This window comes from Phyllostomus discolor, chromosome 12 (genome assembly GCF_004126475.2).
Source record: "Phyllostomus discolor isolate MPI-MPIP mPhyDis1 chromosome 12, mPhyDis1.pri.v3, whole genome shotgun sequence".
In the NCBI taxonomy this organism is placed as follows: Eukaryota; Metazoa; Chordata; class Mammalia; order Chiroptera; family Phyllostomidae; genus Phyllostomus; species Phyllostomus discolor.
The window spans coordinates 22666881-22683783 of NC_040914.2; the positions used below are offsets into that span (position 1 = coordinate 22666881).

The following is a 16903-nucleotide window of genomic DNA, read 5'->3' on the forward strand; positions in this document are numbered from 1 at the left end:
TGGAAATTTTAGCTCAACACACTGACCTCTGGGAATGGGAGTTGGGAGGGTGCTGGACATTAAGCTCTATAAAACTCTTTTTTTTTACTGAACCACTTTATAAAAGTCTTGAACAATAAGATTTCATGAGCTTCCTGTTGCTAAACACATCAAGGTGCTGGGGGGTGGCACCCAGTAAGAAAATGAGACTCTGCATACATACACCCCCCCCCATACCTCTTCTATGCATATCTCTGATCTGGCTGCTATTGAGTTGTATTCTTAATAATGAACTGTGAGATGTAAGTAAATTCCTTCCTGGGTTCTGTGAACCATTCTAGCCAATCATCCTGCCTGAAAAGGGGGCCATGGGAACCCCTGATGGACAGCTGTTCAGTCATAACTACAATGGACAACCTGGGACTCCCAAGTGGCATCTGAAGTGGGGGGTAGCCTTGCAGCCCTGAGACTTTTACCTTGTGGGATATGACCCTCATTCCAGATAGACAGTGTCAGACTGAACTGAATGGTAGAACACCCAGTTCAGGTCCACAGAGAACTGGAGAATTTCTTGGTGTAAAACACACACACACATATAGTGTCAGAAGTTTTGTTTCAGTGCAGAAACAAATTTTTGTTTAACCATGACCTGTCTTTTATTGCTTGCCTCCAAATCCTCTCACCTCAGTAATTGTTTCTTTCACTTTCCTAAATTTCATAATAAGAAAGGGCCTGGGCACCCATAATCCATGACCCTTGAAATTTAGAGGATGGAACTCCCATTTCCAATAGAAGGTGGGAGATAGGGGAAATATTCAGAAGTTAAGGTTCTAAAAAGAGTAAGCTGACCAAATATGGAAACTGTAAGAAGCTCTGACTTACCTGATTGGTTGAGTCTCATTGCCCCTCCCCTTGTCCTTCAATAAAGCATCTGCTGAAGCCCTTCCAGCCTGAGTTACTCCACAGGAAGCCAGGAACTGGCCACAGGAACAAGATCTCAGCTGGTGGTAAGTTCAAAGCCTGACTCTAAAGCTGGGGCTGTCCAATAAGAATCCACTTCCCACATATGGTTACTAAGCTCTTGCTAGTCTGACCTCAGAGGTGCTGTAGTCAGAAATGTATTTAGTATATTCAAAGACAGTACAAAAAAAGAGTGCTAAATACCTCAGTGACAATTCTTAGATGGGTTATGTATTCAAATGATATTCTGTATTTATTGACGTAAATAAAATATATTAAAATTAATGTTTTATTAAAATTAATTTCTTATACTTTATAAATTGTAAGTCACATATGAGGCTCACATTGATGGTTCTATTGGTCAGCATTACTATGGGGATGGAGCACTGGAAGAACTAGACAGTCTTCTGCAGCTTACATACTAATGTGGAGGGTATTTGTAATAAAACACAAATGAATGAACCAATAAGCAGAAACACCACCTGGTGACATAGGCTGTTCCTGGGGTGGCTGCTTTCTACTGTGGGTCAGGTATGACTTCTCTGAGGATATAATATCTAAGCTGAGGTAAGAATGTTCCAAGAGAACCAGATGTGAAAAGCTTGAAAGGAACAGCATAGAAGGCAGAAGGAACAGAGAAGCAAAAGCCCTGAGAAGGGAATGAGGTTGGCATATTCAAGGAATGGAAGGAATGCAGTGTGGATCCATCACGGTATATGAAAGGACACTGAATATGTGAGTGAGTCTGAGGGGCACACAGGTCAGAACCAGGAGGGCTTGGTAAACTTGAGTTAGGAGTTGGAAAGCCATTGGAAGGTGTTGAGGAGCATAATCTCATGGATGATTAGTGTTTCTAAAACATCATTCGGCTTATGTCTGGAGAATGGATCGGGGTGGGGGGCAGCATCAGTGGCAAGAACAAGCTATTTGCAAGGTTAGTGCAAATAAGCAGCCAGACAAGAGCCAGAGACAAAAGTGGTGGTGATAAAAATGATTCCACACAGAGACTTAGTAACTTTGTAGATAGAGTGATTTATCTGAATTTGATGGTCATGGAAAGGGAATCCAGTGGTGTGGTAGATTTGGAAATTTAACAACTGAGTGTTAAGTTCCAAACAGACACAGGATATTCAGAGTGGCGGATTTGGGAGGATGGAAGAACTAATTTAGAGTTTGGTAATTAAGAGGGGTGGAAACAGGAGAGAGGTGGGAGGGCTGAGGGGTGGGCTGAGATGGGAGTAAAAGGCAGAACTGTACTTGAACAATTAAAATTAAAAGGAGTTTGGTTTAGGTAATGTTAGGTTTGAAGAGAAACTGAACAGAGATGAGTTGGACTACACAGCTATAAAGACAACCAAGAATCTATTGTGTGTGCATTTCATCACCTAAAGGCATAAGAAGATGTGTTTTTAGAAAAATTAAGGGGTTTAAATGTCCACATCACTGAGCTATAGGGTAAGAACTGAAAAGGCATGCCTGGAGCAGGGACATGGAGGCCATCAGTGTCCTTCAGGGGAGTACAGCCCATGGCATAGTCAGGACCCAAGTCAGTATGTGTGAGTTTAGGAGAAAGGTGAGATGACAGGTAGAGACACTACCTTCTAGCTGTGGCTGTGAATCCCCTTCACTGACAGAATTTTCTTGCAAGAACAGGGCTCAAGCTGGAAAGAAACATGGGCCAAGGATGGTTGCCTTGTGAAGGGATGACAGATGATCATGTCTGTGTGATAGAATGATCTAGTAGAAGGAAAATCTTGGGGATGTTCTGGCAGGAAGGAAAAGTGATCCTGCAAGAGAAAAATTCTTCGGAAGGTGAGGGAGAGAGGGATCCAGAGCAAACGTGAAGGGGGAAGGAACAAGCACTCTGGATTCACTGTAACAGGTACAGATAAATGGGAGGGTTTGGGAGACAGAAAGTTACAACATTCACAATTACTACCACTTTCTCATGAAAACATGAGGTACCGGCATCAGCTGAGAGCAGTAATGCAGAGGAGATTAAGAATTTTGAGGAGAAAGCAGAACTGAAACGATTACTTCAAAGCATGGAAATGTGAACATCATGAAGAAATAGAGTAAAATAACAAGGAACTACTAAGTTTGTGTGTGAAATCTGTGGTCTAAATATAGTTGCACCCTTAGTAATTATAATATTGGGCAGGTCGCCTCCTCTGCCAAGGTCATGAATGATTTACTTATCAAAACCAAGGATGCTGTCACTGGAGACGATAAATTGTACAGTGACCAGCACCTTTTAAGAGTCACCAAATAGCAGGCATCGTAATGCATCCAAGTACCACCTGGGACACACAGGTTCTCCCCTACTCTGGACTGAGAGAGCAGGCCCCTAATTTCACAACTCTGCCTCATTGGCCTTTCCCCACCTGTCATAGCACAATCATCCTTCCTTGTTGTGTCAACATGTTTAAACCAATAATTTAGAGATTTTCAAGCTCATCATATCTTCTGAGGTCCTTGTAGGATGCACAGTGGGTGGGTAGAGAGACCCTGCCCCTGTCCAGGAAGTATTGGGTGGGAGAAAGTTAAGAGCACATTTCTGGTGGAACCTATCTAGTGGAGCTCAAATTTGGGCCCTACCTCTTTCTAACTGGGGGCTTTAACAAGTAATGAAAGCCAGTGTAAGTCTCACTTCATCTGTACAATGGTTATACTAATTATAATGGACGTCATCCCTATTTAAAACTTCACAAAGAATGTTTAGTGCTTCACATGCTTTCACACATGCAAATCTCAAGAGCCGTAAGAGTAGAGTTGTGGCGAGGGTTAGAAGAAGAGCTCTTAGCACATACAACACGTTCATAAGCAGTAATTATGATTATCACAAGCATTGTTCTTGACCTGAACTTGAGTTTCCACAATGTATAAACCAGGACTGAATCCCAGGACACAGGGCAGAGCCCAGGGAGCACCAAGAGTTCCCATGTGTTAAAGGCACCCAGTTCAGCCTAAAAGATTTCCATGTCTATGTTTAGCTAATCTTCACCTAGGAACCAGTCTTCACCCCAAATGCCCATCATTCTGTAGAGGAGGAAACTGAAATTCACAGCTATATTACTGTCACTGGACAGGTGTCAGTGAGGATATTAGAATACAGACTGGCCTACCGCCTCAGCCCAGCACTCTACACTATGAAACCTGTGGTCTAAATCCAATTGCACCCTCAAGTGGGGTACCTTCCCCAATGGGACACTTCACAATGTCTGTAGAGACTTTTGGTTGTGACAACAGAAGGAGGCTGGTAATGGCATTGTAACAGGTGGAGGCTGGGGATGCTTCTAAACATCCTACAGTGTACAAGACATTCTCCCAGAACAAAGAATTCAATCCTGTACTAACTGTTAAAGTACTCCTTTGCAAAGGAAAGTGGATTCCATTTGCCAGTGAGACTAATCAGAGTTAGGCTCCAAAGATGGAGGGGAACATCTTCCCTGAAGAGTGAGTAACTACATGAACTTGGGTTTGGTTAGCAAAGAAGAATGAGGGAATGGATGTTGGGTGGGAATCCAGCCATGTCTGTCACAGTTGAGTAGCAGAGAAAGGACTTGTATGTCACATCAAGCTGGATTGAAGTCCTCCCTCTGCCACTTACCTCTTTAGTGACTTCTGCAGGTCTTGTAATTGCTCAGAATATCAACTTATTCTCATGAAAAACTGGAAACAATGGACATTATGAGTTGTATGTAGATTACACTGGATCTCTGTATATGTAACTAGACCCACACTTAAAAATGATGCATGGTCTTTGATAAGAGCCACACAAATATTGACTATCTACTAATCTTGTTTCTTTATGCCACAGACACTAAAGCTACACAGTGGATAGAAATTCTTTGCATCCCAAACAGAGGAGAGCTCCATGTCAAACAGAGACAATGAAAAAACAGAGCGTTTAGTGTAGAAAAGGGGCCCCTTTGCAGACTTGCTGCAGCACAGACACCACAAGATGGAACATATTTCCAGTACCTGTTCAAGATCCTCTTTAAGTATAAACCTAAACCACACTCTGAGACTAACAACATAGTCACACATGCAATCACTAAGAGCCCTGTGAGAGGAGTATGGTGAGACAAACAGCACCACAGATCAAGGGTTCTCATAGAGGGAAGGGACAGGAGCTGGGTGGGAGCCTGCCAGAACCTGGGGCTGGCAGAGTTTGCAGAGCCAGCTGGCATCTATGCATTGAGTCATGGGTGGAAGATGATGGGACCCTACTGACTCTGAGTCTAGTGCCTCCCTCACTGTGCTGAACATGCTTCCCATGAATTTTCTGTTTTTTTATACACCCTCAGCTCAGTCTTCTGCCGATGGACGGGAGCCTTCTAGCCCTCTTGGTTAAGTAATCAGCCTAATAGGTGGAATGCATATTAATAATTATGAAAATATGGAGAACTGTCTTTTCCCAGGGGAGCAGCCAAGAGTTTTGTCAAATGTATAGTGACTGAGCACAAGGTTCAGTAGAGTGGGTATCCTGTTTGGCAAGGAAGCTATATATAGTGCATGTTCATGTTGATCTGAACAGAAATGCTGTAGGGTGGCTTCACAGCTGACAAATTCCTGTTGCTGAAATGTTTCAGGTGTGGACAACAGGATGGAAACCAACTCCTCCATCATCTCTCTGAATGCATCCCATGAGAATCTCTTTGAGTCTCCTGTGTTCATTGCTCTCCAAATCACCTCATTGGTGGTTCATGGGATCACCTTTGTCCTCGGCATCCTGGGCAATGGGCTTGTGATCTGGGTGGCTGGATTCCGGATGGCACGCACAGTCACTACCTTGTGTTACCTGAACTTGGCCTTAGCTGACCTCTCTTTCATTGCCACTCTACCATTCCTCATGGTCTCAATGGCCATGAAAGAACATTGGCCTTTTGGCTGGTTCCTGTGCAAGTTAATTTACATCATCGTGGACATTAACCTGTTTGGGAGTGTCTTCCTCATTGCCTTCATTGCTCTGGACCGCTGTGTTTGTGTCCTGCATCCAGTCTGGGCCCAGAACCACCGCACTGTAAGTCTGGCTACAAAAATAATCATTGGACCCTGGATTCTTGCAGTAGTCCTTACCTTGCAAATTGTCCTTTTCTTGACTACTGTAAGCGATAGCTCAGGGAATACGTACTGTACTTTCCACTTTGCACCCTGGGTTAGCACCACTGAAGAGCTGATAAAGATGCTCATCACTGTATTGACAGCCAGAGGGATCATCCGGTTTATGATTGGATTCCTTATGCCAATGTCCATCGTTGCTATCTGCTATGGGCTCATTGCTGCCAAAATCCGAAAGAAAGACATGATTAATTCCAGCCGTCCCTTACGGGTCCTCGCTGCTGTTGTGGCTTCCTTCTTCATTTGCTGGTTTCCCTTTCAACTGAATGCCCTTCTGGGAACAGTTTGGTTCAGAGAAATAGAGTTTAAGGGTAAATACAAAGTCATTAAAAACTTGTTATACCCAACGAGCTCCTTGGCATACTTCAACAGCTGCCTCAACCCAATGCTCTACGTCTTTGTTGGCCGAGACTTCCGAGACAGACTAATCCAATCCCTACCAGCCAGTCTAGAGAGGGCCCTGATGGAGGACTCAGGCCCAATAGAGGACTCAGCCACGACCAGTGACACAACTAAATGTGTTTCACCTCCTACAGAGGCTGAGTTACAGGCAATGTGACTGGGGCTGGGGGACATTTTCAAACTCTGCCTACCCTGCTCCCAGTTCCTGCCTCATCCTACTTTGGTGCCCCATGAATGGCAAGAAAGAAAATGGACATAAGGGTATATTGGTGTCCTGTCTTGTTCTAGTACCTCAGGCTATACCCTGAGGTAAGCAGAGGTGGGAAAGAGTACAAGAGAAGAGAAGTGAATGATGGGGAATCTGGAAAGCTTAGCTGAGAGAGTATATTATGGGGAAAACTTTGGTATTTCACCATTTAGTAAGATATTTGCTGTGGTTTTTTTGTAAGCTTTTTTTAATCAGACTATGGAAGTGTTTTTTACTCCCATGTAACTAAAGAGTTTCTTCCTTTTTAACTCATGACTAGCTATTGCAGTGTGTGAAATGTATTTCTGAATATATTAAGGTGATTATATTTATCCTTTCATTTATATCATTATAAATTACATTTATTTTTTAATGTTTGGCTACCCACTTTTTCCCAGAATAAACCACACTTGGGCATGATTTACTATACATATTTCTAATTAATATCACTTGATTGGTTTGCAATTTCTCATTTTATGTTTATGTAAAATTGATCTGTTCTTCTACTTTCTTCTAATGTCTGTGTCAGGTTTCATATCAAACATGTAACAGCCTTCTAAAAAGTGCTGGGAAGTGATTCCTCTGATGCTATTCTCTGGTGTTATATGTGTTATAAATGTTTACAGAAATTCACCAGTGAAGCCCACTGGGTCTCGGGTCTTCTTTACAGGAAGTCTTTTAATATTAGGTTCTATTTCTTTAGTAGTTATTAAAATCTTCAGACTTTAGATTTCTGTCCATTTTTATAAACTCTTTCAAGAAATTGAGCATTTCATACAAATTATCGAATTCCTTGGCATGAAATTGTATAATCACTATTTACAGTACTTGGTATGATTTCCTTTACATAATGAAAATGTAAGCTATCTGAGGGCAGGGATTTGATCTGTACTGTTCTCTAATGGATTCCTATCCCCTATGTTTAAAATAGTGCCTGGTATGTGACAGACACTCAATGAACAGTTACTGAATTAATGAATCAATAAACATAGTATCACACTGGTGTCAAGTGAGAACCTTTGATGTCCAATTAAAGTTATCTCTGACCATCATGTCATGAGTTGAGCCATGTCCAGTGAACTCTCAGCCCAAAGCCCACAATTTTTACAAATCTTCATGTGGTTTATATTTTCATAAACACCTTAGAGTTTCACTTTCTATTTCAAATAAAGCACTCTGGCTGTTGCCTTACAACTTTGTTTTCAAATAAATCAACTCACAATATAACTCAGCCTTTTTCCTTGCTTTCTGCAAATAATCACTCATAAATTGTCCTTCATTGTATAACATACTTTCCTAACTAATTGGCAAAACACACACACACACACGCCCACAAAATACATGTTAGGTAGTCTTGTTACCAAAAGTTCTTTACCCAGAAGGCTAGACTTTGGGTGGTGGGCACACAATGCAATATACAGATGATGTATTATAGGATTGTGCACCTAAAACTTATGGGTTGTTAACCTATGTTACTGTAATACATTAAACTTTTCAAAAATCCTTCAATCATCCATTGATTTTATTCAGTCAGCCTTTCCTTTTCCTTCATGTCACCCCTAAGGTTTTTGTTTTTCCAATACAGAGTTTATTCATTTCACCTGCATTCTTGACTCCTAGAAATGCTTTTTTTTTAATCATCACCTGAGGATATGTTAATTGATTGTAGAGAGGGAGGAAGAGAGAGAGAAACATTGATGTGAGACAGAAACATTGCACCCCGACCAGAGATGAAACCCACAACCTAGGTATGTGCCCTGACCATGGATCAACTTGCAACCTTTTGATGTATGGGACAATGCTTCAACCAAGTTACCTGGTCAGGGCTAGAAATGCATTATACTACCCAAGAAATGTATACCCTCCAATGTCCTTCTAAGGTGTGGCCTCAGAAAATAAGAAACAAGAAATACAATAGGGATGGTTGGGGTGAACAGGATCTAATAAATGGTGATGGGAGATGGTTTGACTTTGGGTGCTGGGCACACAGTGCAATATACAGATCTTGTATCACAGAAATATACACTTGAAATTTATATGATTCTATTAACCAATATTACCCCAATAAATTTAAACTTTAAAAAACTTTTAAAAATGTGATAAAAACAAAACAAGAAATCCAACAGGGTAGAGCCATCAGCCATAAAGGATGGTGTACAACCTCTAGATAGGAGAGCCACTACTTCCAAAGCAGCTAAGAAACCTCTTCCACTGTCAGGGCAGGGAGTTCTTACTATTCCTGCCCACTGGCCTTGGTTAATTACAGTACGGTTGTGCCTGCTACATCCTCTCCACTTTTCTGTGCTCCATTGGAAGTTTCCATTGAGGACACTTCATTACTATTGTTCCATCGTATATTTGGAGTCTGGAAGTTGAGGATTCTTGTAAGTTCATGGAACATTTACGACAAAGAAACACTTGTAGACCTGAATGAGTCTAAAACTTCAAAATAAAACTTTAGGCTGTCACCCTGGGGAAGGATGGAACTACTTCTATTTGCAGAGAAGAGTATCCAAAAATGGTGAATAGACAAAGGGGTAGGATGTGGCAGAGACTCCAAGCTTCCTACTCAATATTTGCCCTTTCCTTCCTTGCCAAAATTTGTGAAAATTCATACACCTAAAACAATACTTTCTTCAGTCATCTTTTCACCTAAACGTGAATAAATTCAAAGCAATGAGACACAATGGTCGAATCACATCAGTACGTAAAGAGTTTCCTTGTTCTTTTTAATACTTGCATTGTATCCCATTAATGTGACAAAATTTGCTTAACCAGTCACATATTTTTTTAAAAATTTTTAAATATTTTATTTATTTTTAGAGAGAGAAGAAGGGAAGGAGAAAGAGAGGGAGAGAAATATCAATGTGTGGTTGCCTCTCACATGCCCCCTACCAGATACCTGGCCCACAACCCAGGCATGTGCCCTGTCTGGAAAGCAAACCAATGACCCTTTGAATCACAGCCCACACTCAGTCTACTGAGCTATTCCAGCCAGGGCTTAACCAGTCACATATTAATAAACAGTTAAATTGTGTCTAATCACTTCTCTGGCCTTTTGGCTAATATCCATTGTAAATTGTTTCTAATCTTTTGCTGTTACCAACAATGTTGCTATGAATAACTGCAAACACATCCCTTTAAATACATATGGGTTTATCTGTAGGGTAAATTAAATTTAGAGAGAGAGGAAGGGGTGGAAAGAGAGAGAGATTGATGGGTTACTTCCCAAACATGCCCCAACCGCCCAACTGAGGATCAAACCAGCAACCTTTTGGTGTAGGTGGACTAGCTCCAACCAACTGAACCACCCAGCCAGGGCACATCCCTTCTCCTTTTCACTAAAGAAGACTCATAGCTTCTGGAGTCCAGGCTGCCTGAAGTCAGGGAACCTATTTGTGTCTAAGTTATGTTATCTAAAGTTGGGGTTATTAGAAGAGAGAAAGGAGGGGGGTCAAAGGGAACAAATGCTAAACAACTCTGGCGTGACCTGACTTTGCTGCAGCTCACCGTCCCTTATTCATCTCAAGAGCTAATGAAAACTCATCATGGAACACAGTTGCCACCTAGTGGTCCCTTGGAACTAAAACACAATTAAGGGAGTGGAAGTTCTGCTCAGTCTCGCTTCACCTCCAGTCTCTGGAGAACTTGCTTACTTCCCTCAGCTTCTCTCAGTTTTGTTGGCTCCTCTGAATAAATAACCTTCCGGGAAATCCAGGGTCTCTTCCTGGCCCTCTCCTCAACCCTCACTGTTATTATACCAAAAAAAAGAAAATGGTTATAAACGTTTTGCAACCTTGGGACATTCTCTGTTGTACTACTCTTTTCCCCTCACATTCTCATTCCCTCCTGCCCCGTACCTCAGAATACCACCTGTTGCAGTGTTTCTTTCCACATGTTGATTTCTAATGTGGTCACAACAGAGTCAGCTAGGGAGGTAGTTGAAAAGACAGATTGAGAAACTACATATTCCATTATTCAGCCATGAAAGAGAGAGAGAGAGAGAGCGCGCACAAATTCTGCCATTTACAACATAAATGGACCTTGAGGGCATTATGCTAAGCAAATGATCTTACTTCCATGTGAAACTTAAAAACAAATTCAACACCAAACTCATGTGCTTACCAGCAGTGGAGGAGAAATTGGAGGAAGGTAGTCAAAAGGCAAAATTTCCCGTAGTAAATAGGATAGAAGTACTAGGGACATGATGTATGTACAATGTGATGATTATAGCTAAAACCACTATAGGACATATAGGAAACTTGTTAATAGAGTAAATTGTAAGAGCGCTCATCACAAAGAAAATTTTTTCTCTTTATTTCACCTATGAGATGATAGATACTAAGTGATTATAGTAATTTACAATATATGTATGTCAAACCATTACACTGTGTACCTTAAACTTATACAGTAATGAATGTCAATTACCCTTAATAACACTGGGAGGGGGAGGGGATGGCTATATATTCTGAAAAATTCTTCAGCTCCTAGATACTTACCCAAGAAAGTAAAAATCACATTTCAACAAAAAGATTACAAGAAGGTTCTAAGTAGCTTTATTCATAATGGCCCCAAACTGGAAACAACCCAGGAATCCATCAATAGGAATGTACACTGTGATATACTCATTTATGTTTTCTGCAGGTTTCTGTATGTTATACCTCACAATTTTTTATTAAAGTTAAAAAAATACAGGGTGTTAGGAATCTGTAAAACAACTGTAAGGTAAATATTAGCTCCAGTCTCTACTATTCATTTATATAAAATGTCTGGCATTAAATCAAAGGATAAAAAATACACACAAAGAAAAAAATTATACATATCAAAGAAGAGAAACACATAAAAGATAGACCTGGAGAAAAGCCCAGATTTTTGAATTATCAGACAGGGACTTCATTACAAAAATGCAAAAGGATTTAATGGAAAAAATAAAAGTACAGAATTTTGTGGAAAAGGTGGGCCATGTACCAAAAGCTGGGAAATTTCAGCAGGAGACAGAATAACCAAATAATGGAAATTGTAGAAATGAAATACAATCTCAGATGTGTTTACAGCAGATTAAAGTAAAAATTAAAAATGAGTAAAACTGGATTCAAATCAATAGAAAGACTCAAGATTGAAATATAAAAAGGAAAAAAAGAGCGGGAATATAAACAGAGTGGAGTGTCCAAGATCTGTGAGAAAATGTCAAATGGCCTAATAAAAAATTAATCAGTAAAAAATATAGGGAGACTTAAACAATACAACACAATGACCTAATTGGCATGAATAAAATACTACACCCCACAGAACACGATACACAAAATTCTTTTATGTGAAGCATAAAATGCCTCAATAAACATCAAAGACTTGAAATCACAAAAAGTATATTCTCTGATCACAACACATCAAATTAAAAATCAGTAACAAATTACACAACTAAAAAATGCCCAAATAGTTGAAAAATTAAACATACATTTAAACAACCCATGGGCTGTAGGAAAAATCTCAAGGAAAATTGAACTGAATGGTAATAAAAATAAAACATATCACACTTTGTAATTTGCAACCAAAGGAAGTACTTAAAGAGAAATTTTTACCTTTAGTGCTTTTAATAAAAGAGAAAAGTGTGAACTCAATATCTAATCCTCCCCTTAAGAAACTAGAAAATGATCAAGTTAAACCTGAAGGAAGTATAAAAAGGTGCTAACAAGAAAAGTTGAAATAGATAAATAGAGATCAATAGAGAAAATCAACAAAGTCAGTAAGTAGGTTATTTTAAGATGTCGATAAAATTGACGAATCCCTAGAAAGTATGAATTACCTTAGGAATGAATAAAGGGACATCATTATAGATCCTCAACATATTAAAAGGATCTGATGATTTTATACCACTATATTCAACAATTTTTATGAAATCAACAAGTTCCTTGAAAAGCACAACATATAAAATTGACACAAAGAACTATAAAATCTAAATAGTACAATATTAAGAAGTTGAATTCCTCATCCAAACCCACTAAGAAAACTCCAGGCCTACATTGTTTGACCTGTGAATTCTATCAAACATTTATGAATGAAATAGCACCAACCTTATAACAAACTCTTCCAGAGACAGAGGAGAAGGGAACAACTCAGTTTACTTTTAAATACATTGGTTCAAAATAAAGAACATTGTGCTTAAAGAGAAATATAATTTTTAGGAACTAGAATCCATATTATCTTTAATATAACTGAAATTCAAGAAAAGTAGTTTTTCTTTTTTATCATTGTTAGAAATTAACTGAAAATGACCAATACCTTAACTAATATTTGTATTACGCAATTTTAGAAAAGGGCATACTTTGCAAATGATTGGTTTTATAAAGGTAGGCTTTCTTACACTGATATGGCAATACCTAGAAGAAAAAAAATACCTATTTCTTTAAAACAATAATAAAAACCTTGGTTTCTAATAATTTGTTACATGGAAATTTGCAGGGAAGCAAAAATAAAGCCAAATAATTTAATTCTTACTGTTGAAAAATCTGCATAGAGTAGGTTTCTGAAGTATTTGGCTAATAAAATAAGTTGTTCTGATATTACTGGCAGATACTTCATGAAATCCTAAGACGACAAAAACATTGGAAAGACACTATGAAATCTTACTGTTTAAATATAAGCAATTCCTTAATTCCCAAGAGCTTATACACCTTTTGCCAATTAGGCATCATCATGAAAACAAAAGAAAGTGATGTGTTTTTTATTCACACACTAGTACTTTTTGAAATTGTAATATATTTCATACAAAGGAATATCTATTATTTGTATGTTAGAAAAAATTTACTGAAGACTTAAGAGAGAATACTATCAACACTGCTGGAAGCTTCCTTACCAAATATCCCTGCATACCAAGAAGTAACTACTGGGGGGGGGGGGGCATTGAGAGGGGAAGATGGGAGGTAAGTAGGGCAGGGGAGAGCAATGGAGGAAAATGGGGACAACTGTAATTGAATAATAATTTAAAATTTTTATAAGAAGTACTATGCTAAATCTTCTGTCTAGCATTCCCTGACTTTTCTTTACAGTTTTGCTAAATATGTACCTCTAAGAAACTTATTTGATCACTTAATTTTATTACATATTATACTGTTTTCTTTCTATGATCAGATTTCTCAGTTGACATTGTATTTGTGAGATTCAATCACACTGATAACTGTATCTCTAGGTAATTTTTTTTCACTGTGGTATAATGTGCCATTAATGAACATGTGTATTTTTTCCTTTGCATATCAAAAATATATAAAATAACCTTTTTTAAAAAAATAAAGGGAACTGTCCTTGTTCCAATTACACATTCATAAATGAGCATAGAAAATAGGAATTTCAACCCTTTCAGAAATAGTGGGAAAATCAGCTTCTTACTTCCCTCTACAACCTCAGTCATTCCCATTCATAAAACTACGTTGATGGTATACCAATTCACACTATTTCAGTTATGATGCTGTATTGGTATACTAAATGCAACTGCTGGAATTTTTTTAAAAAGTCAAAAACCAAAATCACGAATTACTTTGTTGAGTAAGTCTATACAAAACTTCAGTATAGTTTTGACATCTAGAACCACACTGATATTTTGCATACAAAAAACTAACATCAAGCCCTGGCTGGCATAGCTCAGTGGATTGAGCGTGGGCTGCGAACCAAAGCATCGCAAGTTCAATTCCCAGTCAGGGCACATGCCTGGGTTGCAGGTCATGCCCCCCAGCAACCACACATTGATGTTTCTCTCTCTCTTTCTCTCTCCCTTCCCTCTCTAAAAATAAATAAATAAAACCTTAAAAACACTAATATCAACAAGCATAGGCAGAAAATTCTAAAATAGAATATAACCAGAAAATAGCAAATTTAATTACATATTATTCATAACCACAACAAAGTGATCTTAGAAACTGTTCCAAGTAACTTTTCAACATGGTATTTTAACTTGACACTCTAATATTTGGGATGAAAAGAACTATAAATGAATATTAACTCTAGTCAGTAAGTTTTTCACAACAGCATAGATTAGCTGCCCTGAAATTCCTTTTTGCATATTCTAGGGGTGGAGAAAGTGAGTAAATATTTTTAGGATAATGGGAGAGAAATCTTGACAGTGTTGGAAAACAGAGTAAGAAATATGGAGAGGGGGAAGACTAGAATGAGTTCAGTGTTGTATTTAAATGAGAATTATCAGTGTGATTCATGGTTATATACATACATGTACACATACAAACATACATAGACACAAATATATAGCAGTGTGTTTCTTAAATTCTATCTACCAGGACAGCCTAAAGGCAATGACCTCAGTAACAATGGGGATATCAGCACCCTGATATTTACTTCTTTAAAAAAACTTTATTTTTAGTGAGAGGGGAAGGGAAGGAGAAAGAGAGGGAGAGAAACATCTGTGGTTGCCTCTCACACACCCACCACTGGGGACCTGACCTGCAACCCAGGCATTGAACTGGCAAAACTTTGGTCCACAGGCCAGCGCTCAGTCCAATGAGCCACACCAGCCAGGGCTGATTTTTGTTTCTAAATACAACTCTGCACCTTAAAAACCTAGGACTCCTTGGAGAAATCACTGATTCCAGTACTGAGGCAAGGAAAATAAAGCAGCCCAGACAATATTCCTGAACCAAACAAAGTACTCAAAAAATGGTGGAAATATATCAAATAGATACACAAGCCAAGTTAACAGGACTTGCATTGGCCAAATCTGGAAAAATATGAGCGCAAAACAATGATAGCAAAGATGGTAAATCAGTGACTAAAATAACTCTCAGATCCATCGACATTAAACAAACAAACAAACAAACAGATAAATGGGGGAGGAAAGCCCTTCCTTACAGAATTCCAAATATTAAATATATACAGAATAAGTAAAAAATCACTAGTTTGTAGCCATCATGGTAACCACTGAACCAGGTGAGAGTAACCAGTGGTTGGTAAAACCACCCAGCAGGGCAAAGTTCATCCACAAAGCATGGCCCTGATGGTGGAGAAGCTCAGTGAAGGCTACAGGAGAGATGGAACTCATCAGCAAGGAACACTAAAGTGAAGGCCAGGGGAACTCCAGCCAGCCAGTCTGCTGGTAGCCACGCATTCAATTAAAAAAAAAAAAAAAGCACACCAAAACATAATCAGAAAGAGAAAAAACCCCTTTGCTATGGCCACATAATGTCCCTTCTGTATTCTCTATTACTAACCCTACAACTGCACCAAGTGACAATGGAGACATCCACAGGTCCAGCTCTAGCATCATTAAGTGGGGTTAAGAAGAAGGGTAGATTGGGTCTGAGTTGATACACTGATACAGGAAGTAACCAAAAAGGACATACTAGGTGTATTCTTATGCAACTAGCTTGTGTACGTGGTTTGTGACATGCAACACTTTGAGGAGGGTGGCCCTCAGCCACTTATTTCCTGTGTTTAGCATTCTATGGTACTGATGTATGTTTCATGAGCTTGGACATTCACTGTAACTGGGATTGCCTCACCCCCTTTTTGAATATGCTGGAACATTTTCTCTATATTCTCAAATTTATAGCTAGACTGATTAAAGAAACATAACTATGTCCGCTAAATTGGGAAGAACACTTTGCTGTGCCCTTACCTTCCCCTCTCCAAAGGAAACAGGATAAACTGTCGCATCTTTGAGTTATCCCAATAGTTTCTGTCTGTGGTGTCTATGCTGCCTTTTTGTTTGTGTTGGCCTATTGGTAGAACAGGACGTTTCCTCTCATCTCTGCTGTCATGGTGGTAAACTCTGTTGTTATGGGATCTAGGCCATGCCTCAAGGAGGCCTGTATGCAGGGTATTCTCCCTGTCTCCACTTAGGAGGCATGATGAGTAGAACTGCCTAGCTAAATGTGTCTGACCTGAACCTGGGACTATCTTCATAGCTACACATCCAAAATATTAGGTGTTTATAGATAAATTGCATTCTTCTCTAATAATATTGTGGTTTATAATACAGGGTCTGGCACAAATAATGCCTCTTTCTTATTCCAAAATTATGAGCATGTAATTCTGTAACCTAACAATATCATACTCAAGCACATCATATAACATTTTAGGTGAAACGTTCAAATTAAAACTATAAATTATTACACCCATATCATTACCCTCCCAATCACACTCAGACAGGCCTTTCTTCTGCTGGACCCTATTATAGTCTTTATCCAC

The 16903-nt window shown here is 39.1% G+C and overlaps 1 protein-coding gene across 1 annotated transcript; it reads left to right on the top strand.

The window, feature by feature from the left end:
* Nucleotides 1-479: 479 nt before the first annotated feature.
* Nucleotides 480-7898, top strand: LOC114511132 (N-formyl peptide receptor 2-like). The gene is made up of 2 exons (XM_028529802.2): nucleotides 480-986; nucleotides 5535-7898. The coding sequence occupies exon 2, from the start codon at nucleotides 5549-5551 to the stop codon at nucleotides 6620-6622; it is 1074 nt and encodes a 357-aa protein (XP_028385603.1). The 5' UTR covers nucleotides 480-986; nucleotides 5535-5548; the 3' UTR covers nucleotides 6623-7898.
* The last annotated feature ends 9005 nt before the right edge of the window (nucleotides 7899-16903 follow it).